The sequence below is a fragment of the Cervus elaphus genome, chromosome 20 (assembly GCF_910594005.1).
Source record: "Cervus elaphus chromosome 20, mCerEla1.1, whole genome shotgun sequence".
In the NCBI taxonomy this organism is placed as follows: Eukaryota; Metazoa; Chordata; class Mammalia; order Artiodactyla; family Cervidae; genus Cervus; species Cervus elaphus.
In genome coordinates this window covers 35,744,503-35,769,975 of record NC_057834.1, presented here as the reverse complement: position 1 = coordinate 35,769,975, position 25,473 = coordinate 35,744,503, and the positions used below count along the sequence as shown (strand labels likewise).

General features: G+C 39.8%; 1 protein-coding gene across 3 annotated transcripts in view; it reads right to left on the bottom strand.

The window, feature by feature from the left end:
- Positions 1 to 3,684: 3,684 nt before the first annotated feature.
- The window catches only part of FCRL3 (Fc receptor like 3), a 45,186-nt gene continuing 23,397 nt past the window's right edge, over positions 3,685 to 25,473 (bottom strand). For 2 of the 3 annotated variants that reach the window (XM_043878863.1, XM_043878865.1), the window contains 7 exons: positions 19,814 to 20,092; positions 19,325 to 19,444; positions 11,039 to 11,066; positions 8,815 to 8,912; positions 8,534 to 8,602; positions 4,569 to 4,600; positions 3,685 to 4,478 (listed from right to left, as the gene is read on the bottom strand). In XM_043878863.1, the coding sequence (XP_043734798.1) occupies positions 4,335 to 4,478; positions 4,569 to 4,600; positions 8,534 to 8,602; positions 8,815 to 8,912; positions 11,039 to 11,066; positions 19,325 to 19,444; positions 19,814 to 20,092 (770 nt within the window). In that variant the 3' untranslated portion in view covers positions 3,685 to 4,334. The remainder of the gene's footprint in view (positions 4,479 to 4,568; positions 4,601 to 8,533; positions 8,603 to 8,814; positions 8,913 to 11,038; positions 11,067 to 19,324; positions 19,445 to 19,813; positions 20,093 to 25,473) is intronic. The other variant, XM_043878864.1, reaches the window with a different exon arrangement.

Genomic DNA, 25,473 nt, shown 5'->3' with positions numbered 1-25,473 from the left:
TTTATTCATTCTGGAACTCAGAGGGGGGAGACATTTGGAGCAAAATTTAGGCTCAGACACAGACCTGTATTCCCTGCTCTTGCTAAAGGCCAGACATACATTATTATGGACTGTATAGTGTACCTATTAACACAGAACAAGACATGTTAAGTCCCTCTTTCATAATAAAAATATTTATTTCCTCTTTAAGAAGGTGATCATTTTTTCCCTCAGCAAATGACCTTACTCAGTCAGTCAGTTTAGTTGCTCAGCTGTGTCTGACTCTTTGAGACCCCATGGACTACAGCATGCCAGGCTTCCCTGTCCATCACCTACTCCTGGAGTTTACTCAAACTCATGTCCATCAAGTCAGTGATGCCATCCAACCACCTTATCCTCTGTCATCCCCTTCTCCTCCCACTCTCAATCTGTCCCAGCATCAGGGTCTTTTCCAATGAGTCAATTCTTCACATCAGGTGGCCCAAGTATTGGAGTTTCAGCTTCAGCATTAGTCCTTCCAATGAGTATTCAGAATTGATTTCCTTTAGGATGGACTGGTTGGATCTCCTTGCAGTCCAAGGGACTCTCAAGGGTCTTCTCCAACACCACAGTTTAAAAGCATCAATTCTTCGGCACTCAGCTTTCCTTATAGTCCAACTCTCACATCCATACATGACTACTGGAAAAATCATAGCTTTGACTAGACAGACCTTTGTCAGCAAAGTAATGTCTCTGCTTTTTAGCATGCTGTCTAGCTGGTCATAGCTTTTCTTCCAAGGAGAAAGTGTCTTTTAATTTCATGGCTGTAGTCACCATCTGCAGTGATTTTGGAGCCCCCAAAAATGAAGTCTCTCACTGTTTCCATTGTTTCCCCATCTATTTGCCCTTAAGTGATAGAACTGGATGCCATAATCTTAGTTTTCTGAATGTTAAGTTTTAAGCCAGGTTTTTACTCTACTCTTTCACTTTCATCAACAGGCTCTTTAGTTCCTTTTCACTTTCTGCCATAAGGGTGGTGTCATCTGCATATCTGAGGTTATTGCTATTTCTCCTGGCAATCTTGATTCCAGCTTGTGCTTCATCCAGCCAGGCATTTCTCATGATATACTTTGCATATGTCAAATAAGCAGGGTGACAATATACAGCCTTGATGTACTCCTTTTACTATTTGGAACCAGTCTGTTGTTCCATGTCTAGTTCTAGCTGTTGCTTCTTGACCTGCATACAAATTTCTCAGGAGGCAGGTCAGATGGTCTGGTATTCCCATATCTAAAAGAATTTTCCACAGCTTCTTGTGATCCACACAGTCAAAGACTTTGGCATAGTCAATAAAGCAGAAATAGATGCTTTTCTGGAACTCTCTTGCTTTTACGATGATCCAGCAGATGTTGGCAATTTGATCTCTGGCTCCTCTGCCTTTTCTAAAACCAGCTTCAACATCTGGAAGTTCATGGTTCACTTACTGTTGAAGCCTGGCGTGGAGAATTTTGAGCATTACTTTATTAGCATATGAGATGAGTGCAATTGTGTGGTAGTTTGAGCATTCTTTAGCATTGCCTTTCTTTGGGATTGGAATGAAAACTGATCTTTTCTGGTCCTGTGGCCACTGCTGAGTTTTCCAAATTGGCTGGCTTATTGAGTGCAGGGCTTTAGCAGCAGCATCTTTTAGGATTTGAAATAGCTCAGCTGGAATTCCATCACATCCACTACCTTTGTTCATAGTGATGCTTCCTAAGGCCCACTTGACTTTGCATTCCAGGATGAATGTGAAGATCCCCTTCTCCAGGGGCTCTTCCCAACCCAGGGATGGAACCCAGGTCTCCCACATTGCAGGCAGATTCTTTACCAACTGAGCCACAAGGGAAGCCCAATGATCCTGCTAGTTGAATTCACTCAGTTCAGTTCAGTCGCTCAGTCGTGTCCTACTCTTTGCAACCCCATGAATCGCAGCACGCCAGGCCTCCCTGTCCATCACAAACTCCCGGAGTTTACTCAAACTCATATCCATCGAATCAGTGATGCCATCCAGTCATCTCATCCTCTGTCGTCCCCTTCTTCTCCTGCCCCCAATCCCTCCCAGTATCAGGGTCTCTTCCAATGACTCAACTCTTAGCATAAGGTGGCCAAAGTATTGGAGTTTCAGCTTCATCATCAGTCCTTCCAATGAACACCCAGGACTGATCTCCTTTAGGATGGACTGTTTGGATCTCCTTGAATTCATTGGTTGAGGATGAAAGCCTCAAGGGAGATTGTGTTCTGATATATCTTAAACTTTCTGATGTCTAAGATTCTGATACCCATGGGGAAAAATATAAAATTTGAAATACAAAATACTTTTATGCTTGAGTTGTTTTCAAGTTTACAAAGTGTAGTTGCATTATTTATTTACAGTTATCAACAATGGCTGGTGTAAAATCAACAATGCCCATAAATTGTATCAGTTGAGGTGCATCAGTCCTCAATGACCTTCTAGCTTCTTAAGTTCTGATTTTTTGTTTTCAGAGATAAAAAATTTCTGTATAACATTAGGTAATAGAGGCTAACAATTTCATTTGTCCCTTTTCTGCCTCAGCAGGACTCATGATAAAGCGTTTCTGCCATTTTTTTCTGACATGCTTAAAAAGATGTTTTATTCTTCATTGGTAGACACCCAAAGCCTGTCAGTCAATTGAGGAATTGATTAGGAGTCACTGAGCAATGCAAAGGCTGTCCTCCTTTGAGCCTGCTAATTACCTTCCATCTCTACATACACTGCCAGCTCAGCTCAAGAGGGCTCCTGATTGACACTAAACTTTTTCATCTGAGTCATGTGAATCACTAGCTCTAATGACTTTCTAAGATTGGTGTTGATGCTTCTGTAGGCATCAAATAGTGGATACTGAATAATTAAACAGTAAAATTGAGCTGCTACTGGTAGGAGGAATATTTGATCTTATGAGAGAGGAAGTATCTTGAAGACTACAATTCTGTGTGGGTTGGGATGCACAAACACGGACACACCAGCATCGATCTTATCTATGTATCTAACTATTACCTGTCTATCTACCATAATTATCATCCTCAATCATTTTTCATCTATCTATGTATAAATCTGTGCTAGTCTGCTCTGGCTGTCACAACAAAATATCACAGACTTAGTGGCTTAAACGTCAAAAATCTATTTTATCGTAGTTCTAGAAGCCCAAGATCAAGGTGCTGGCAAACTTGGCTTCTGCTGAGATCTCTCTTCCTGCCCTCTCTGGCTTTATAGATGCCTGTCTTCTTGTTTGTCTCCACATGGCCGTTCCTCTGTGTGTATGAAGAAAGAGAGGGCTCTGTTGTCTCCTCTTCTTCTTGCAAAGACACCTGTCCACTTCAATTAGGGGCCATCCTTAAAATCTCATTTAACTGTAGGTACCTCCTAAAAGGTCCTATCTCCAAGAATGTTCACACTGAACTTTGAGATAATACAATTGGCCCATAATACTGTTTAACCAGACAGTTTGGAAGCTCTTGCCCATTAAACTGAAGAAGGAAATAGCAACCCACTCCAGTATTCTTGCTGAAAGAATCCCGTGGACAGAGGAGCCTGGTGGGCTGCTGTCCATGGGGTCACACAGAGTCGGGCATGACTGAAGTAACTTAGCAGGCATGCATTGGAGAAGGAAATGGCAATCTACTCCAGTGTTCTTGCCTGGAGAATCCCAGGGACAGAGGAGCCTGGTGGGCTGCTGTCTATGGGGTCGCAGAGAGTTGGACAAGACTGGAGTGACTTAGCAGCAGCAGCAGCAGCCCACTAAACAGAATGGGTTGTTTTTGAAAATCTTAGCACTGATGTATATTTCATGAAGAAATAGTATATCTGTGGACAGAATGAAGCTTTTTGGTCATTTGCAGTGAGTAGCTGGAACAACGCATGTGCACCAGAATGTCATCAATGACACTATCAACAAAAATGGAAAGGGAAACAAGATGTTTAGAACAAACAAACTCTTTGTGTAGAGACAGTACCCTAAAAGTTTTTTGATCCCTCTCAGATCAATTTTCAATGACTGCATCCTTGTGATCCTGGCTAGACTGCTTTTCCCTTCTCTTTAACAGGCCTAGGAGCTGAAGGCCTACCTGCCTTGCATTTACAAGTATCCCTATTGTGAAAAGACTGCAGAATTCACTCAAATGCTGCTCACTCTGTTCCTAGAGAACACACAGACTTGGGCGCAGAGGAAGTTGGCAGAACTTTCACACAGTCTCACGTCCCCCATTGTCCAGTCTTTGGGATGCTGAGCACTGGAGGGAAAGAAGAAGTGTGGCTGAAGATAACTAAGAGAATGGCACAAGCTGCTTCAGAGGGTCTCTGAGCCACTGTGGGTACAGAGCTACTGGTCTAAGGCTGATAATATGCTTGGAACGTTCTCATAGTTTTCTGCAGCGTCTTCAAGGTCACTATCTCCAATGCTGGCTTGCCCTGCAGAGTCATCTGGATACGCCCTCTTCACATCTGAATAGATGACTGTGGACTCCTAGTGGAAAGGGGAAAAGCACAAACAGTTAGTACCAAAATGTAAGTATGGAAGAGCAGAGGGGAAAGAAAGCCAGGAAATATGACTCACTGTATCTTCCTGATGTTTCCTTGGTGAATTTGCTGTTGAATTGGAAGAGGAAAGAAAAGTATTAAATTGTGGGTAACGTACTGTAACTTACAACATACTCACAAAGCATTCTAAACCAATTTTTCCTCTGCTGACTCATTTCCTAACCGTCTCCTCTGATGAATTCTTTCAAGCCCTCACAGACCAAGTATCCTATCCTCACACACACACAGTAAAGCCTTTCCTCTGCCCTTAAAATGTCCATAATGACTTTCCTGAATATGTCTTTCTTTCTCCACTGCTCATCACAACTATAGCAGAGAAGCCCTGCTGTTTCCACCTCCCCACCTCTATTCAGCACCTCAATGGCTTCCAACAACACAAGAGATGACTCTACACATGGACATCACCAGATGGCCATTATGGAAATCAGATTGATTATATTCTTTGCAGTTGAAGATGGAGAAGCACTATACAGTCTTCAAAAATAAGACCTGGCGCTGGCTGTGGCTCATATCATCAGCTGCTTATTGCAAAATTCAGGCTCAAATTGAAGGAAGTAGGGAAAAGCACTAGGCCATTCATGTTTGACCTAAATCAAATCCCTGTGATTACACAGTGAAGGTGATGAACAGATTCAAGGGACTAGATCTGGTAGACAAAGTGCCTGAAAAACTATGGATGGAGGTTCATAACACTGTGCAGCAGGCAGTGACCAAAACCATACCCAAGAAAAAGAAATGCAAGAGGCAAGGTGGTTGTCTGAGGAGGCCTTACAAATAGCTGAGAACAAAAAGAAATGAAAGGAAAGGATATAAAGAAACAAAAGCAGATATACTCAACTGAATGCAGAGTTTTAGAGAATAGCAAGGAGAGATAAGGAAGCCTTCTAAAGTGAACAATGGAAAGAAATAGAGGGAAACAAGAGAATGGGGAAGACTAGCAATCTCTTTAAGAAAATTGGAAATACCAAAGGAACATTTCGTGCAAAGACAGGCACAATAAAGGACAAAAATGGCAAGGACTTAACAGAAGCAGAAGAGATTAAGAAGAGGAGGCACTACACAGAATACACAGAAGAACTGTATGAAAAAGCTCTTAATACCCCCAGATAACCATGATGGTATGGTCACTCACCTAGAGCCAGACATTCTGGAGTGCAAAGTCAAGTGGGCCTTAGGAAAGATTGCTACAAACAAAGCTAGTGCAGTTGATGGAATTCCAACCGAGCTGTTTCAAATCCTAAAAGATGATGCTGTTAAAGCACTGCAATCAATATACCAGCAAATTTGGAAAACTCAGCTGTGGCCACAGGACTGGAAAATGTGAGTTTTCATTCCAATGTCAAAGAAAGACAATGCCAAAGAACATTCAAATTACTATACAGTTGCACTCATTTCATATGCTAGCAAGACTTTGCTCAAAATCCTTCAAGCTAGGCTTCAGCAGTAAGTGAACCAAGAAGTTCCATACGTACAAACCGGATTTAGAAAAGGCAGAGGAACCAGAGATCAAATTGCCAACATATGCTGGATCATAGAAAAAGCAATGGAATTCCAAAAAAACATCTACTTCTGTTTCATAGACTATGCTAAAGCCTTTGACTGTGTGGATAATAACAAACTGTGGAATATTCTTAAAGAGATGGGAATACCAGACCACATTACCTGCCTCCTGAGAGACCTGTATGCAGGACAAGAAGCAGCAGTTAGAACTGTACATGGAACAGTGGACTGGTTCAAAATTGGAAAAGGAATATATGAAGTTTGTATATTGTCAGTCTGCTTATTTAATTTACATGCAGAGTACATAATATAAAATGCTGGGCTGGATGACTCACAAGCTGGATTCAAGATTGCTGGGAGAAATATCAATAACCTCAGATATGCAGATGATACCATTTAGTGGTAGAAAGTGAAGAGGAACTAAAAGCCTCCTGATGAAGGTGAAAGAGGAGAGTGAAAAAGCTGGCTTACAACTCAGCATTCAAAAACTGAAGCTCATGAAATCTGGTCTCATCACTTCATGGCAAATAGAAAGAGGAAAAGTGGAAGCAGTGACAGATTTCATTTTCTTGGGCTCCAAAATCACTGGGGATGGTGACTGCAGTTATGAAATTAAAAGATGCTTGCTCCCTGGAAGAAAAGCTGTGACGAACCTAGATAAGTGTATTAAAAAGCAAAGACATCACTTTGCCAACAAAGGTCCATTTAGTCAAAGCTATGGGGTTTTTTTAGTAGTCATGTATAGATGTGAGAGTTGGATCATAAAGCAATTCTTCTCTGGACACTGAAGAATTGATGCTTTCAAACTGTAGTACTGGAGAAGACTCTTGAGAGTCCTTGAACAGCAAGGAGATCAAATCAGTCAATCCTAAAGGAAATCAGTCCTGAATATTTATTGGAAGGATTGATGTTGAAGATGAAGCTGCAAAACTTTGGCTACCTGATGAGAAGAGCTGACTCATTGGAAAAGACCGCAATGCTGGGAGAGATTGAGGACAGAAGGAGAAGGGGGCAACCAAGGATGAGATGGTTGGATAGCATCACCAACTCAATGGCCATGAATTTGAGCAAACTCAGGGAAATAGTGAAGGGCAAGGAAATCTGGTCTGCCTCAGTCCATGGGGTCACAAAGAGTCAGACACAACTTAACAACTAAGCAACAACAACAATGTCTATATTGGTCTCTTGGGAGAAGGAAGTAACTATGATTCACTTCACTGCACAGAGAAATTAGAGGAGGCTTCTCCAATGGCAGCTTAGGATTCTAAGACCACAAAGAAAATTCCCAGTAAGCCAAAGATTTGCAGCATTAACACAGAAAATTCAATGTGTATATTTCTCCTATCCTCCCAAGAGACTATTTGGATTTCTTTCATTTACTTAATCACCCAGTAAGCATTCAATGAATAATGACCTACTATTAAGCATTAGTAATCTATAAGAAGGCAAAATTGACACAAACTCAGTGCATATGATCAGGAATCTTACCATTAAGGAGAAAAATAGAGATGAAAACAAATTCAACAAGTATTATTAGCACCAAGATAAAAATGCATATTAAACTATGCTGCTGCCCCAAAGAGTAATCAGTTCCTCTCAGGTTTGGAGGTAGGGAAGGCTGATAGGAATCATTGTGAGTTTCGCAGTGATAACTGAATTATGCCTTGAAATGTGACTAAGGGTTATAGGCCAACTAGAGGCAAGAACATTACAAGACTGACAAGAAGCACAGAATAGCTCGTTTGATCAAGGAAATGCTGAGAGTCTAACATGGCTAAAGCAAGGACAAAAGGCAGAGCTTAGAGGAAGGACAAAAGCATGCAGGGAGGCAAAGGTCGTGCTTTAAAGTGAAGAATCATTGAGGGCAGTTAATCTAGACAATGATGTAATCAACTGCGCATCTCAGAGGGATCATGCCGGAAACAGATTTTTAGAAGGTTGGAAAGTTAAAGTCACTCAGTCGTGTCCAACTCTTTTCAGCCCCATGGACTATGAAATTCTCCAGGCCAGAATACTGTAGTGGGTAGCCTTTTCCTTCTCCAGGGGATCTTTCCAACCCAGGAACCCAGGGATCAAACCCAAGGTTGGAAGGAGAACAATATTGGAAACAAAGAGACCAGTTAAAAGAATTACAATTGTTTACTCATCAGATAATAAAAGGCTTAATTTAGTTATTATGTGCATTCATTCACTAAAAGAAAATATTTGAGGGGGCCTATAGTTTTCTAAGCATAACACTAGATGCTATTGACATATTAGCAAAGAAATACAGTATCTGTCCTTAAAGAATTTATGGGGTAATGATGGCAGTGTACACAAGTAAGAAGGAATAGATATGATTATAGGATTTATGATATAAGAAGAGTAGTTAATGCCTTTCATATTGGATTCATATTTGAGATGACTCTTTGATCAAAACTCGCTTGGTGGATCTGATAAAACACTGCCACCTTACCTCTACTTATTTCAAGTTTGTCTTACCTGAATTTTCTTTTGCATGTTGGGTGCTCCAGATCTCGGAATAAACCAGGTCGCTATCTCTAGGATTCACTGTGAAAGAATAGATTACAGATGGCTGTAGTCAAGACCTCACACTACAGACTCTTCTTCCAGTCACCAAGTTTATAATCACCTTCTATTCCTGACATAGGGCCAGAAATGACATTTTAAAATTGAATGTGACTGAACTATGGACTATTGCTCAATCTCTCTTCCCTCCCTGATTCATTCCTGGAGCTCTCTGTCCCTTAGGAAGTCCTCACCATTGTCATACACTGGCTGCAGTTGCACTGGGTCCGGTGGCTCTTGGGGATTTGTGTTGGAGGTTCTGGAAGCTTCCTGAAACTCCCTGGGACTGTAACTGTGATGAGAGGATGAGAGAAAAAAAGAGAAATGTATTTGTGGATTATATAGAATTTCAGGAAAATCAATATGCAGGAAGAGGCCAGCATGGTTATGTAAAATATCATGGCTGCTTACTTGAAAAGTCTGCATGGCTCTTTTGAGAAAATGTCAGAAGTATGATGCAAGATATAGCCAGGGCAACATTACAGAGAAGACCAGCTGAGGCAAGGTCAGAGGGCAAAGACTACACAGATCAAGATCCCTTTGATAGAGTAAGCACTTGTATTTACCTATTTTTAAAATTATTCTCAAAAGTTGAAATGCTTCAGCATCAATTAACAGAGGCTTCTACATTCCCTCAGAAATTGGCCTTTCTCTTTTTTTAAGTTCCCTTTCAGTTTTCTACCTCATATTATAATGATCTACATTTCCTGTAAAATACCATGAAAGCTCTTCAGGAAAAGTATTTTTTTCCAATATCATTTCATTCCACAGTTAACATTGTGAGTTGAACACTGCCAGCATTCAATCATAGTCTTGTGAATAAGTATATGAGTGGGAAAATGAACAATAGGGGAATAAATAAATATAGCCTTAAGAAAGATGATGTCATTAAGTGGTCAGTTCTCTGCTGGAGCACACTTAAGGAAGAAGATAAATTAAAATGGATGGATAGTAAATAACATTAATTCCACATATAAGTAAGTATTTTGTTGTTCAGTTGCTTAGTCATGTCTGACTCTTTGCAACCCCATGGACTGCAGCATGCCAGGCTTCTCTGCCCTTCACCATCTACTAGAATTTGCTCAAACTCATGTCTATTGAGTTGGTGATGCCATCCAACCATCTCATCCTCTATTGTCCCCTTTTCCTCCTGCCTTCAGTCTTTCCCAGCATCAGGTCTTTTCTAATGAGTCAGCTCTTCACATCAGGTGGCCAAAGTATTAGAGCTTCAACTTCAGCACCAGTCCTTCCACTGAGTATTCAGAATTGATTTCCTTTAGGATGGACTGGTTTGATCTCCTTGTAGTCCAAGGGACTCTCAAGAGTCTTCTCAAGCACCATGGTTCAAAAGCATCAATTCTTTGGCACTTAGTCTTCTTTATAGTCCAAGTATAAGTATGCTCATTCACAACTATGATTGAAAGTAGCCTTCCTAACCACATTTCAGTTCAGTTCAGTTCAGTCACTCAGTCGTGTCTGACTCCTTGCAATCTCATGGACTGCAGCATGCCAGGCCTCCCTGTCCAGCACCAGCTCCCGGAGTTTACCCAAACTCATGTCCATTGAGTCGGTGATGCCATCCAACCATCTCATCCTCTGTTGTCCCCTTCTCCTCCTGCCTTCAATCTTTCCCAGCATCAGGGTCTTTTCCAAGGAGTCACTTCTTCACATCAGGTGGCCAAAGTATTGGAGTTTCAGCTTCAACATCAGTCCTTCCAATGAACACTCAGGACTGATCTCCTTTAGGATGGACTGGTTGGATCTCCTTGCAGTCCAAGGGACTCAAGAGTCTTCTCCAACACCACAATTCAAAGGCACCAATTCTTCGGCGCTCAGCTTTCTTTATAGTCCAACTCTCACACCCACACATGACCACTGGAAAAACCATAGCCTTGACTAGACGGACCTTTGTTGGCAAAGTAACGTCTCTGCTTTTTAATATGCTGTCTAGATTGGTGATAACTTTCCTTCCAAGGAGTAAGCATCTTTTAATTTCATGGCTGCAGTCACCATCTGCAGTACCACATTTATGTCATAAGAATTTGAAACTTAAAAAAAAAAATATTGGGGTATAATCTGCAATGTTGTGTTAGTTTCAGATGTACAGCAAAGTGAATCTGTTATAACATATACATATATCTACCCTTTTTTAGCTTCTTTTTCCATGTAGGCCATCACAGAATATTGAGTAGAGTTCCCTGTGCTATACAGTAGGCCCTTATTAGGTGTCTATCTTATTAATATATATTGTAACATGTGTGTGTCAATCCTGTTCTGATTTCTCCCTCCCCACCAAGCATTTGAAAATTTTAATAGGAAATCCAGCAAAAATACTTTTAAGTGCACATAGTTTCATGTTCTATCCTGGAAACATAAATAAAATGAAAAGGCTAGCAGCACCAGAAGCAGAAACCTTACCTAGGTGTCCCAGTGGTAGCAGGTCTTTCTGAAAAACAGCAAAGGAACATTGATGATAAGTGATCTGTGTCGACAATGTGCTATATGTTAGAATGTCCTTTCCCTGAAATCAAATTCATTCTAGATTTCAGCTATGGCAAATCTTTGAGAACATCTGGCTCCACCCCTTAGGTCATGTTATAGAGAAGGAAGGTGGGATCTGAAGAGATGTTTGCACAGAATCACAATTATTCTCAGTCATTCAATCAATAGAATGAACTCTACGTAGTTTGTAACTGAGTGGCAGAAGAGAGACAACTTAATGTTTAACTCTAGGCCAAGTGCTACCCCTCTTCCCACTTCTCTATTCTGACTGCAGCCCCATGAGGGGGTGACTGTGGCCTACAGAGGGGTTGAAATTAATACTGAATTGTTACACAAGTACGGTTCAATGGGACTACAAGACTCTTGTAGTCAGACCTTCCTTTGTCTATGACCTTGCAAGTCCATTTCAACAGCATTTGGTGCGTACCATTTTCTTCATATCCCTTCTTTCCTTCCTTTTCACTTAACTCCAATTTATCCTTCCTCCTCCAGAGCTTCCCCTGATGAACATAGAACCCTGCTATATTAAAATTACCATATTGCATTGTAATTATGAATTTCTGTGTTTGCCTCTAACACTGCTTCATGAAAGGGTGTGTTACTTGAGGGTATAAAACTCATCTTAATTATTTTTTTATTTCCTGTGCTTAGAAGTTTGAAAATATTTAATAAAGATTTGTTAAACAACTGAACAAATTAAACTATGTACTACAAGGACTAAAAAACAAGTTGACAATTACCTGAAATGAAGTGAAGTGAAGTCGCTCAGTTGTGTCTAACTCTTTGCGACCCCACAGACTGTAGCCTGCCAGACTTCTTCATCCATGGGATTTCCCAGACAAGAATACTGGAGTGGGCTGCCACTTCCTTTTCCAGGGGATCTTCCTGACCCAGGGACCAAACCCATGTTTCCTGTGTCTCCTGCATTGGCAGGTGGATTCTTTATCACTGAGCCACCTTTACATACCACAAAAAATGACTGATTCATGCCTTCAAATCCTGTCTTTGGGAACCAGGTGTCCTGACTTAAACTAAAGCTGTGTAAGTGTGATCCTGGCCTGTATCTCTCTCCTCTGGAATTGTAACCTCATCAATCAACAACCAATATTCTTACTTGTAGACAGGTTATCTAAGTTCAGGGTGCATCTGAGAGTCAGACTATCTCTTCATTTGCCTGAAGGAAAACAGACCCAAAACGTGGCTATTTATAATATAAGCTAATATTCACTGAAGATATTTTGGCCAAGCACTGTGCTAAGCAGTTTACACAGATTGTCTCATAGTGCCTATAATGGTGATACTATTATAATGACCATCACAGAACTAAGGAGACTGGGGTTTGGAGGGCGTTACATTACCAGAATGCTAATCCGAGCAGTTATAGAGCTAATAAATATACCACTCCTTTTGGTAACTTGGAGAGGAAACAGTCAGGCTTAAGAAGCAGAATTCTTCATTTTTAGAAGAATTTGGAAGGCCTGAGCTTTTCCCTGAGAAGACTGGTCAATAATGAGATGGAAGACTTTGCTTGGAGGGAAGTACAGTAGGTAAGATTTTGAGTTGTGATAGGCAGAGACCCTCTGATTGGTAGCCTGTCAGAATTTCTTAGTCATGTTTGACCTTTAAAACAACAATTTCCCCTTAATCTGGAGGACAGAACCTCCTGGGCCTCTGACCTCATGGACCACATAAAACAATGATTGGTAGTCTTTCCTTCTCTTGTGTTAAATGAAATCCAGACAAGCAATGATATAGAAAAGTAACTTTTTAAAGTAGGAGGTACAACCAGCATTTTACAAGTCACCAAGATGTAATGGGGGCTTCCCTGATAGCTCAATTGGTAAAGAATCCAGGACATCCCAGTTCAATTCCTGGGTTGGAAACATCCCCTGGAGAAGGGATAGGCTACCCACTCCAGTATTCTTGGGCTTCCCTTGTGGCTCAGCTGGTAAAGAATCCATTTGCAATGCAGGAGACCTGGGTTCAATCCCTGGGTTGGGAAGATCCCCTGGGGAAGGGAAAGGCTACCTATTCCAGTATTCTTGCCTGGAGTATTCCATGGACTGTATAGGCCATGGGGTCTCAAAGAGTCAGACATGACTGAGTGACTCAAAAAAAAAAAAAAAAAAAGATGTAAAGGAGAAAATATGGACTTAAGGGCTAGGGAGACCCCAGTTATGCCCTAACTCTGACTCTTACTAGATATACATGAATCTGGAAAGGTTGCTAACTTCCCGAATTCTTCATTTCTTCATCTTCAATATAGTTATAACAATAGTGGTTGAATTGAAGTCAAATGTACACAAAACTGGACACATTAAGAAATCACATATAATAGAGTCCAAATGAATGGTAGATGTTATGATGAGTACTATCAGGGTTAGACTCCTTGCATTGGTCATAGCAAATGCCCTCTTCCAACAACCCAGAGAAGATTCTACACATGGACATCACCAAATGGCCAATACCAAAATCAGATTGATTATATTCTTTGCAGCTGAAGATGGAGAAGCTCTATACAATCATCAAAAACAAGACTGGGAGTTGACAGTGGCTCAGATAAACAACTCCTTATTGCAAAACTCAGATTTAAATTGAAGAAAGTAGGGAAAACCACTAGACCATTCAGGTATGACCTAAAACAAATCCCTTACAATTATACAGTGGAAATGACAAATAGATTCAAGGGATTAGATCTGATGGATGGGGTGCCTGAAGAACTATGGACATGGAGGTTTGAGATATGGTACAAGAGGCAGGGATCAAGGCCACCCCAAGAAAAAGACATGCAAAAAAGCAAAATGGTTGAGGAGGCCTTACAAACAGCTGAGAAAAGAAGAGAAGTGAAAGGTAAAGGAGAAAAGGAAAGATGTACCCATTTGAAAGCAGAGTTCCAAAGAATAGCAAGGAGAGATAAGAAAGACTTCCACAGTGATCAATGCAAAGAAATAGAGGAAAACAATAGAATGGGAAGACTAGAGATCTCTTCAAGAAAATTAGAGATAACAAGGGAACATTTCATGCACAGACGGGCTCAATAAAGGACAGAAATTGTATGGACCTAACAGAAGCAGAAGATATTAAGAAGACCTGGCAAGAACACAGAAGGACTATACAAAAAAAGATTTTAATGACCCAGATAACCATGATGGTGTGATCACTGGACTAGATCCAGACATCCTGGAATGTGAAGTCAAGTGGGCCTTAGCAAGCATCACTATAAACAAAGCTAGTGGAGGTGATGGAATTCCAACTGAGCTATTTCAAATCCTAAAAGACGATGCTGTAAAAGAGCTGCATTCAATATGCAAATTTGGAAAACTTAGCAGTGGCCACAGGACTGGAAAAGGTCAGTTTTCATTCCAATCCCAAAGAAAGGCAATGCCAAAGAATGCTCAAACTACCACACAATTGCACTCATCACACGCTAGCAAAGTAATGCTCAAAATTCTCCAAGCCAGGCTTCAACAGTATGTGAACCGTGAACTTCCAGATATTCAAGCTGGATTTAGAAAAGGCAGGGGAACCAGAGATCAAATTGCCAACATCTGTTGTATCATCAAAAAAGCAAGAGAGTTCCAGAAAAACATCTATTTCTGTTTTATTGACTATGCCAAAGCCTTTGACTGAGTGGATCACAACAAACTGTGGAAAATTCTGAAAGAGATGGGAATACCAGACCATCTTACCTATCTCCTCAGAAATCTGTATGCAGGTCAAGAAGCAACAGTTAGAACTGGACATGGAACAACAGACTGGTTCCAAATTGGGAAAAGAGTATGTTGAGGCTGTGTTTTGTCACCCTGCTTATTTAACTTATATGCAAAGTACATCATGTGAAATGCCAAGCTGGATGAAGCACAAGCTGGAATCAAGATTGCCAGGAGAAACAGCAAAAACCTCAGATATGCAGATGACACCACCCTTATGGCAGAAAGAGCCTCCTGATGAAAGTGAAAGAGGAGAGTGAAAAAGTTGGCTTAAAGCTTAACATTCAGAAAACTAAGAGCATGGCATCCGGTCCCATCACTTCATAGTAAATAGATGGGGAAACAGTGGAAAGAGTGAGAGGCTTTATTTTGGGGGGTTCCAAAATCACTGTAGATGGTGACTGCAGCCATAAAATTAAAAGACGCTTGCTCCTTGGAAGAAAAGCTATGACGTAGACATCATATTAAAAAGCAGACATTACTAGGACAAAGGTCCATCTAGTCAAAGCTATGGTTTTTCCAGTAGTCATGTATGGATGTGAGAGTTGAACTATAAAGAAAGCTGAACATTGAACAATTGTTGCTTTTGAATTGTGGTGTTAGAGAAGACTCTTGAGAGGCCCTTTGGACTGCAAGGAGATCCAACCAGTCCATCCTAAAGGAAATCAGTTCTGAATATTCACTGCAAGGACTGATGCTGAAGCTGAAACTCCAATACTTTGGTCAACTGATGCAGAGAACTGACTCATTTGAAAAGACCCTGGTGCTGGGAAAGATTGAGGGCAGGAGGAGAAGGGGATGACAGAAGATGAGATGGTTGGATGGCATCACTGACTCAATGGACATGAGTTTGAGTAAGCTCTGGAGTTGGTGACGGACAGGGAGGCCTGGCATGCTGCAGTCCATGGGGTCACAGAGTTGGACATGACTGAGCAACTGAACTGAACTGATCAGGGTTAGTGCTGCACAAAAATTGTATACATAATATTATTTGAAAAAAAATATTAGGTGGCTGTGAATATCAGTCACAAAATGATGTGAAATGGTGCCATTTTTCATACAAAGAAGCAGAAAGATAAAAGACCATTGATTGACCTGAGAGTAGAAGTAAGAAGACATGCTTAACCACCATCATTAAGATGTTTTTCATTAAATTGAGATCCAGTTATTTATTTGCTTGATTTTCAGTATAAGCCCTAAAAAAAGGAAAACAGAATCATTTGGCCTGATAGAAAAGGAAAGTTTGTGTTATACCACAGAGAAAGATAGAAAGTCAAGGATTAGTAATTCCAAATATAAAGTCTTGAAACCTTATAAGCACCCAAAGCACTGAATAAAACAGCCCATACATCCCAAGATTTCTGATCCACGAAAAGCATTCAGAGAGAAAAATTAAAGCAGTCACATAAGAACAAAGTCAAAGATGATGGCAGATTTCCTGCCAGAAGCCATGCATACAGGAAGACAGTACAGCAACATCTTTTACATGTTGAAAGAAAAAAATTTTTTTTTCAACTTAGGATTCTATGCCAGTAAAACTATTTCTCATAAATGAATGCAAAACAAAGACTTTTATAGTCATACAGAAGCTGAGATAATCAATCACTAGCAGACCCATCCTACAAGAAATCTTTTAAGCAGAAAAGAAATGATATCAGATGAAAATATGGATACACACAAAGGAATGAAGAACACTGAGTGTTAACTGTGTGAGTAAATGTATAATATTTTTTAATTATATGTAAGTTTCTTTTAAAAATAACTGATTGTTTACAAAAGTAATAACAATGTACCAGCGAAGGGAGAAATGGAGTACACAATGATAATATTCTTATGCTAGACATGCAGTGATGCTACGTCACTTGTAAATAGACAGATAGTTAGATATGTATACCATACACCTTAAAATAACCACTAAAATAACAAAACAGAGTTATATAGCTAATAAACCAACAAAGGAAATAAAATTGAATCACAAAAATACCCAAGAGGGTAGACAAAAAAAGGAAATGGAAAACAAAGAACAGACGAGACAAGCAGAGAGCAAATAGGAAAATAATAGACATAGGAACCTAGTTGTATCAACAATCATATTAATGCAAATGGTCAAAGTTCTTAAAGTTAGAAAGTAGAAAGAGACTGCCATATTAGATAAAAAACAGAATTAACTATATGATATCTATAAAAATATGCTTTAAATATAGAAGCACAAATAGGTTAAAATTTTAAAGAATGGAAAAAAGAAATATCAAGCTAACATTAATTATGTGCATACGTGCTCAGTTGTGTCCAACTCTTTGTCACCTCATTGACTGTAACCCTCCAGGCGCCTCTGTTCATGGGCTTCTCCAGGCAACAGTACTGGAGCAAGTTGCCATTTCCTCCTCCAGGGGACCTTCCCAACCCAGGGATCGAGCCCACGTCTCTTGTGTCCCCTGCTTTGGCAGGCAGATTCTTTACCACTGAGCCACCTGGGAAGCCCAACATTAATTATATAATTTTTTATTCCTGGTAGTACAATTTACCTCGAAATATTATTTGATATAAATATATTAATATAGGCTCCTCTTTCCATGGGATTCTCTAGGCCAGAATATTGGAGTGGATAGCCATTCCTTTCTCCAGGGTGGTCTTCCCAACCCAGGGATCAAACCTGGGTCTCCTGCATTACAGGCATATTCTTTACTATCTGAGCCACCAGAGAAGCCCTATAGTTAATACAACATTAATTAATTTTTTGTTAATATCAAATAGTGTTTCAGGGTTAAATGATACCACCAGGAATAAAAAGGTCACAAGGTCATAAAGTCATAAAGGATAATGTGGTCATTTCATCAAAAACACATAACAGGGATAAATATTTGTGCACCAAATAATAGAGTTTCAAAATACTTGAAGTAAATCTGATAGAATTGCAAGAAAATATGAAAAAACCCACAATTATTGTTGAAGATTTTAATATGCTTCTCTCAATAATCAATAAAGTAAGAGAAAAATCAGTACAGATATCAAAGACTTCAGCAACACTATCAATCAAATTCACCAACAAACTCATACTACAAGAAATGTTAAAAAGAAATCCTTTAGGCAGAAAGAAAATGATACCATGTGGATGCGTATATATACAAAGAGGAATGAAGGATTCTGGAGGTCATAACTAAACGGGTATTACCTTGACATCCAGCCAGAAAAAGAAATGACAAGAAATAAAGCTACCAAACCAATATCCCTTATGAATATAAGTGCAAATATTAACAGAATTTTAGCAAATCAAATTCAAAAATTATAACCAAGGAAGGTTAACCCTAGAAATGCAAAACTGTTTCAACATTTAACATTCAAAATCCAATATCTGTATCAGTAGACTAGAAAATAAAATCATATGATTTTCTCAACCTAGAAAAAGCATTTGTCATTGTTCTATAAAAACTGTCAGTAAGTTACAATTTGTAGGGATTTCTTCAGCCTAATAAACTGTAGCTACAAGAAATCCACAGCTAAGATTATCATACGTAAATGGTGAAAGTTCAAATACTTTCCCCTCCCTGAGCTCAAGAACAAGACAAAGATGTATGTTCTCTTAACACTTCTGTTCAACATTGTCCAGGAGGTTCTAGGCAGTACACTAAGGAAAAAGAAAACAGGAATCAAGATTGGAAAGGAAGGCATAAAATTATCTTTATTCATAGATGACTTGGTCATCTATGTAGAAAATCTGATGAAATCGACAAAACTAATACTAGAACTAATAAGTGTGCTTAGCAAAGTTGTAGGATATGAGACCGATATAGAAACATCAATTGAATTTCTATATACTAGCAACAAGGGGCTTCCTTGGTGGCTCAGAAGTTAAACAATCTGCTTGTAAGGTGGGAGACCCGCTCAATCCCTGGGTTGGGAAGATACCCTGAAGAAGAAACTGGTGATCCATTCCAGAATTCTTTCCTGGAGGATCCCACGGACAGAGGAGCCCGGCGGACTAGAGTCCACAGGATCACAAAGAGTTGGACATGGCTGAGCAGCTAACACACACATAGTAGCAACAAACAATCAGAAACTGAAACTTTAATTTCATTCTCAGAATTTCTTAATTTTATCTAAATATCACTATATTTAAATAGTATTTAAATATATATGAGTTTATGGATTGTACCTATGGCTATTGTTTATTTCTGTTGTTTTTACAGATGAAGGACTTTCTCTTTCATTCTTTTTATTTTCAGTAAGCTTTGGACTGAGGTTGGAACAGTAAATACTTAACTTTCTAATTTTTAAATGGAAACAAAACTCTACTCTCTGATTTAAAATTCAAATGAAACACATGGAATAACAACTTCCTTAAGAAATTTGTTCTGCCTTTTTATCTCTGCCAATCTGTGTGATCAGTACTTGGAAAAGAATAATCAACCTTTGTAGGATACACTACACAAGTCGAAATAATAATAGCAATGGCAAAAGTCACAACATCGAAGAGTAAGATATAGCCACTTACCTGAACTCCTTTGGGTCCTGAAGTGATGCACCAGAGCAGCAGCAGCAGCGAGGCCAAGGATGCTCAGTAGCCCTGCGGTGACTCCCTCAGTGATAAGGGTTGTTTCGTTACTGGGTGGTCCTAAGTGAAGAGACCTGTATTTGAGTTCAGTGCCAAATACATTTCATCCAGACAAAAACTATGTAGGTGGGGGAGTAGCTATATATTAGGACAGGTTTTTGCCAGGTTCTGATTTCTCAACTGGAATCATTTCCAGTATAATTTGTATTTTTAAAATAATAACACAGGGAGAGTGATTGCCAGAATCTAACATTAAAATTTATTTCTTTTCCCTCCCCTGTCCCCACAAAATCAGTATCAATCTCCAGAAGCCCCAAGCCTTGGTTTCATGTTAATAACTCTTTGACGTTGGGAGGATTTGTACAGTCTATTGGAGAAATATTTTGTTGACTATAAATGTAACCTGTAGTCCGGGTACCACCAACCTACCTATGATGCTGAGTATCACCATCTCACTGTGCTGTACCCCTAGGCCATTGTCAGCCCCACAAGAGAAGTTTCCGGAATGCTCTGCCATCAGAGTGAGGTTGAAGGATGCTCCTCCTCCAAAGGGGGCCTCTTTGCTCCCCAGCGTGACATTCTTGTAATAAAACCAGTACAGGATTGGGGGAGAGCCTCTTTGGGCCTCACAGCGAAGCTCTAACACATCTCCCACCACAGCCTGGGCCCCAGCAGGACTGAAGGTGATGACAGGATGGGACACTGGAACTGAAAAAAGCAGCATAGCTTATGAGCAGTCTTGGTTAAGTAAGTGCAAAATAATTTAATAAAGGAAATATCCAGCATAGTTCAGTACTAGGAGCATGGACTTGGAATTCAGGAAAACCTGAACTTAAATCCCATCTCTGCTCTTTATTAATGGCAGAGAAAGGATTTAAACTCAAGTTCCTTGGTGTCTTAGATAGTAAAGAATCTGCCAGCAGTGCAGGAGACCCAGGTTCAATCTCTGGGTCTGGAGAAGGGAATGGCTACCCACTCCAGTATTCTTACCTAGAGAATTCCATGGACAGAGGAACCTGGCAGGCTACATACAGTCCATGGGGTCACAAAGGGTCAGACACAGCTGAGTGAATAACACTTTCACTGCCCTTTATTAGCCCTGTGATCTTGATGTTTTAAAACATTTTACCTTCTCCAAGTCTCAGTTTATTCCTTTGTAAAGTGGAGGTAATAGTAAGAATCATGTATGTAAAGCACTCAATAAATACTAGCTACTGTTGCTGATAGGAATAATTACTAGAAGCAAAGTTTTTTGCTCCATATTATTAATTTCTGAGACTTAACTTTAAACCTAGACATCCACACCTATTTGAAGTATCCTCTACTCAGTTACCTTGTTTTATTTTTCTACTTAGCATTAGCACTAACATCTATCAATCTGTTTTCTATGTATCTATCTATTTATCATGGTTATATATCTGATTCCCCCAATAGAATGTAAGCTTCATAAGAATGAGGACTTAACTCTTTGTTCATTTTTGTATTTCCAACTGCTAGAATTTTGCCTTGGCATGTAATAGTTTATCAATAATTGGTGAATAAGTGGATAAGTAAATTAATCTATATTTGGCCCCAAAATATCCAGATACAGAAATAGCAACAAAGATTTCCATTTTAATTTGTGATTATAGAAATAGGGAAGCCAGGAAAAACAGAAAATCATTATGTTTTAAATTAATATATGGAATTATTCATCAATAATTAAGAAATAGGGAAGCCAGGAAAAACAGAAAATCATTATGTTTTAAATTAATATATGGAATTATTCATCAATAATTAATTAACGTGAAATGTGAACTGTAAGATTGCTGATTCTGTTAAGTTGTGAGGAAACCCAGGTAAACCAGGCTGTGTGCAGTGCTTTAGATACAAATGGTGCGCTTCATTGGCAAGAGAAGTTTGGCAAGGATCTAGAGCTTAGCTTTGCATCTGAGATAGGGTAAAGGAGAGGGGTAATGGAGACAATCAGTTGAATGGGGATAATTCAACTCAAAAATGCACCATCTGCTGGCTATAAGGCAGATGGCACCAGTGGTCTCATTTGGGTAGAAATGCCAAGTCATGCTTTTGTAAAATTCAAACAGATAGCTTGAGTTTTGCCCTTCTGTATATCCTTTACAATATACAATGACTTGGGCCAAATGCTAAGGGTCTCAGGGTCTTTATATGTTTGTGCACCTCAGTTTGCCTTTTCACCCATGTCACAACTTCATATATTTTTATTCAATTTTTATTGCTGTAAAATATACATACATACCTTAAAATATTCCACCATAAACTTTTAAAGTGTATAGTGAAGTGGTATAAATACTTTCATAACATTGTGAAGCCAACACCATCATCAATTTCCATAACATTTTTCTTGTAAAACTGAAATTACATACCCATTAAACAATATGTCTCTATGCTCCTTCTCCTCAGCCCCTGACAAATATCAGTCTACTTTCTATTTCTATGATTTTGATTACTCTGAATATATTATATAAGTGGGATCATATAGTATTTGTTACTTTTGACTGGTTTATTTCACTTACAATAATGACCTCAAGATTCATCCATGTTGTTGCATGTATCTGAATTTTCTTTCTTTATAAGTCTGAATAAGTTCCATGTCAAGTGTATACCATATTTTGATTACCCATTTATCTTTTAATGGACACCTGGGGTGTTTCCATGTTTTAGCTATTATGAATAATGTCCTGTACATGAGTATACAAATGTCTTTGTGAGAACATATTTTCAATTTTTTCTTTTTTGTGGGGGGTGAGCAGTATTCAGAAGAACAATAGAAAGGGGATGACTAGAGATCTCTTTAAGAAAACTGGAGCTACCAAGGTAATATTTCATACAAAGATAGGCACAATAAAGGACAAAAATGGCAAGGACTTAAAAACAGAAGAGATTAAGAAAATGTAGCAAGAATACACAAAAGAACTATACAAAAAAGGTCTTAATGACCCAGATAACCATGATGGAGTGGTCACTCACCTAGAGCCAGACATCCTGAACTGCGAAGTCAAGTGGATCTTAGGAAGCATCACTACAAACAAAGCTAGTGGAGGTGATAGAATTCCAGCTGAGCTATTTCAAATCTTAAAAGATGATGTTGTTAACGCACTGCACTCATTATGCCTGCAAATTTGGAAAACCCAACAGTGGCCACAGAACTGGAAAAGGTCAGTTTTCATTCCAATCCCAAAGAAAGGCAAGGTCAAAGAATGTTCAAATTACTGTACAATTGCACTCATTTCACATGCTAGCAAGATTTTGCTCAAAATCCTTCAAGCTGGGCTTCAACAGTACATGAACCAAGAACTTCCAGATGTACAAGCTGGATTTAGAAAAGGCAGAGGAACCAGAGATCAAACTCCCAGCATACACTGGATCATAGAAAAAGAAGGGGAATTAAAAAAAAAAAAAAATCTCCTTCTGCTTCACTGACTATGCTAAAGCCTTTGACTTTGTGGATCACAGCAAATTGTGAAATATTCTTAATGAGATGAAATACCAGTCCACATCACCTGCCTCCTGAGAAACCTGTACACAGGACAACAAGCAGCACTTAGAACTGGACATGGAATAATGGACTGCTTCAAAATTGGGAAAGGAGTACATTGAGGCTGCATATTATCACACTGCCTATTTAACTCATATGCAGAGGACACCACATGAAGTGCTGAGCTAGATGAATCTCAAGCTGCAATCAAGATTGCTGGAAGAAATATCAACAACTTCAGATATGCAAATGATACCACTTTACTGGCAGAAAGTGAAGAGGAACTAAAGAGCCTCTTGATGAAGGTGAAAGAGGAGAGTGGAAAAGTTGGCTTAAAACTCAACATTCAACAAACTAAGATCATGGCATCCAGTGCCATCACTTTATGGCAAATAGATGGGGAAAATGAGGAAACAGTGTCAGATTTCATTTTCTTGGGCTGTGAAATCACTTCAGACAGTAATTGCAGCTATGAAATTAAAAGATGCTTACTCCTTGGAAGAATAGCAATGACAAGCCTAGACAATGTATTAAAAAGCAGACATCATTTTGCCAACAAAGGTCCATATAGTCAAAGCTATGGTTTTTCCAGTAGTCATATACAGATATGAGAGGTGGACCATAAAGAAGGCTGAACACCTAAGAATTGATTCTTTCAAACTGTGGTGCTGGAGAAGACTCTTGGACAGCAAGGAGATCAAACCAGTCAGTCCTAAAGGAAATCAGTCCTGAATATTCATTGGAAGGACTGATGCTGAAACTGAAGCTCCAATACTTTGGCCACCTGATTCAAAGAGCTGACTCACTGGAAAAGACCCTGATGCTGGGGAAGACTAAGGGCAAGAGGAGAAGGGGGTGACAGACAATGAGATGTTTGGATGGCAACACTGCCACAATGGACATGGGTTTGAGCAAACTCAGGGAGATAGTGAAGGTCAGAGAAGGCTGATGTGATGCAGTCTATGGGGTCACAAAGAGTCAGATATGACTTAGAGACTAAACAACAACAACTCACCAGTGGAATTTCTGTGTTATATGGTAGCTCTATTTTTAATTTTCTTAGGAGCTTCCATAGGGGTCTCAATAGTGATTTCATCATTTTACATTCCCACCAAAATTACACAACATTTAGAATCAAACTCCATACCCGCCAGAGATGCTCAGAGGTCTCAAAGAAAACCTTGTGTGCACCAGGACCCAGAAACCCCACAGAGACTGAGACAGAGCTGCCTTTGAGAGTTTGAGTATCTCCTGTGGAGGCATGGGTCAGCAGTTGCCTGCTGCGGGGACAGGGACTCTGGCTGGCTGCAGCAGATCTGGGTCATGCAGCATGTGGCATAAGCCCTCTTGAAGGAGGTCACCATTAGACCCACCGTAGAGCCATTGAGCAGATGACCCACAAACTGCAGGACAATTATACCAAAGAAATTCTCACACTGTTAAGAAAGTTCTAGGACCCACAACAGATTTCCCAACCTGGAGATCCTGCAAAGGGACTGGGAACCCCCAGGGAATTTGACTTTGGAAGACAGTGGGATTTGATTACAGAACTTCCACAAGATTGGGGAAATAGGCTCTTGGAGGGCACAAATAAAACCTTGTGTGAACCAGGAGAAAGGAGAAAGGAGAAGTGTCCCCACAAGAGACTGAGCCAGACTTGCCTGTGAGTGTCCAGTCTGTGGTAGAGGTGTGGGTTGACAGTTTGGCCTCAAGCCAAACAACAGAGAGGGAACACAGCCCTGCCCATCAACAGAAAGTGGGATTAAAGATTTGCTGAACACGGCACCACCCATCAGAATAAGACCAGTTTCCCCCACAGTCAGTCTCTCCCATCAAGAAGCTCCCATAAGCCTCTTATCCTCATTCATCAGAGGGCAGACAGAATGAAAACCACAATCACAGAAAACCAGCCAATCTGATCACATGGACCACAGCCTTGTCTAACTCAATGAAACTATGAGTCGTGCTGTGTAGGGCCACCCAAGACAGACGGGTCATGGTGGAGAGTTTTGACAAAACATGGCCCACTGGAGAAGGGAATGGCAAACCACTACAGTATTCTGGCCTTGAGAACCCCATGAACAGTATGAAAAGGCAAAAAATATGACACTGAAAGATGAACTCCCTGGGTCAGTAGGTACCCAAAATACTACTGAAGAAGAGTGGAGAAATAACTCTAGAAAGAATATGAAGAGATGGCACCAAAGCAAAAACAACGCCCAATTGTGGATGTGACTGGTGATGGCAGCAAAGTCTGATACTGTAAAGAACAATATTGCACAGGAACCTGGAATGTTAGGTCCATGAATCAAGGTAAATTGGAAGTGGTCACACAGGAGATGGCAAGAGTGAACATTGACATTTTATGAATCAGTGAACTAAAATGGACCATCATGGTTGAATTTAACTCAGATGATCATTATATCTACTACTTTGGGCTAGAATCCCTTAGAAGAAATGGAGTAGCCCTCATGGTCAACAGAAGAGTCTGAAATGTAGTACTTGGGTGCAATCTCAAAAATGACAGAATGAGCTCTGTTCATTTCCAAGGGAAGTGAAAGTCACCCTGTCATGTCCGACTCTTTGCGACCCC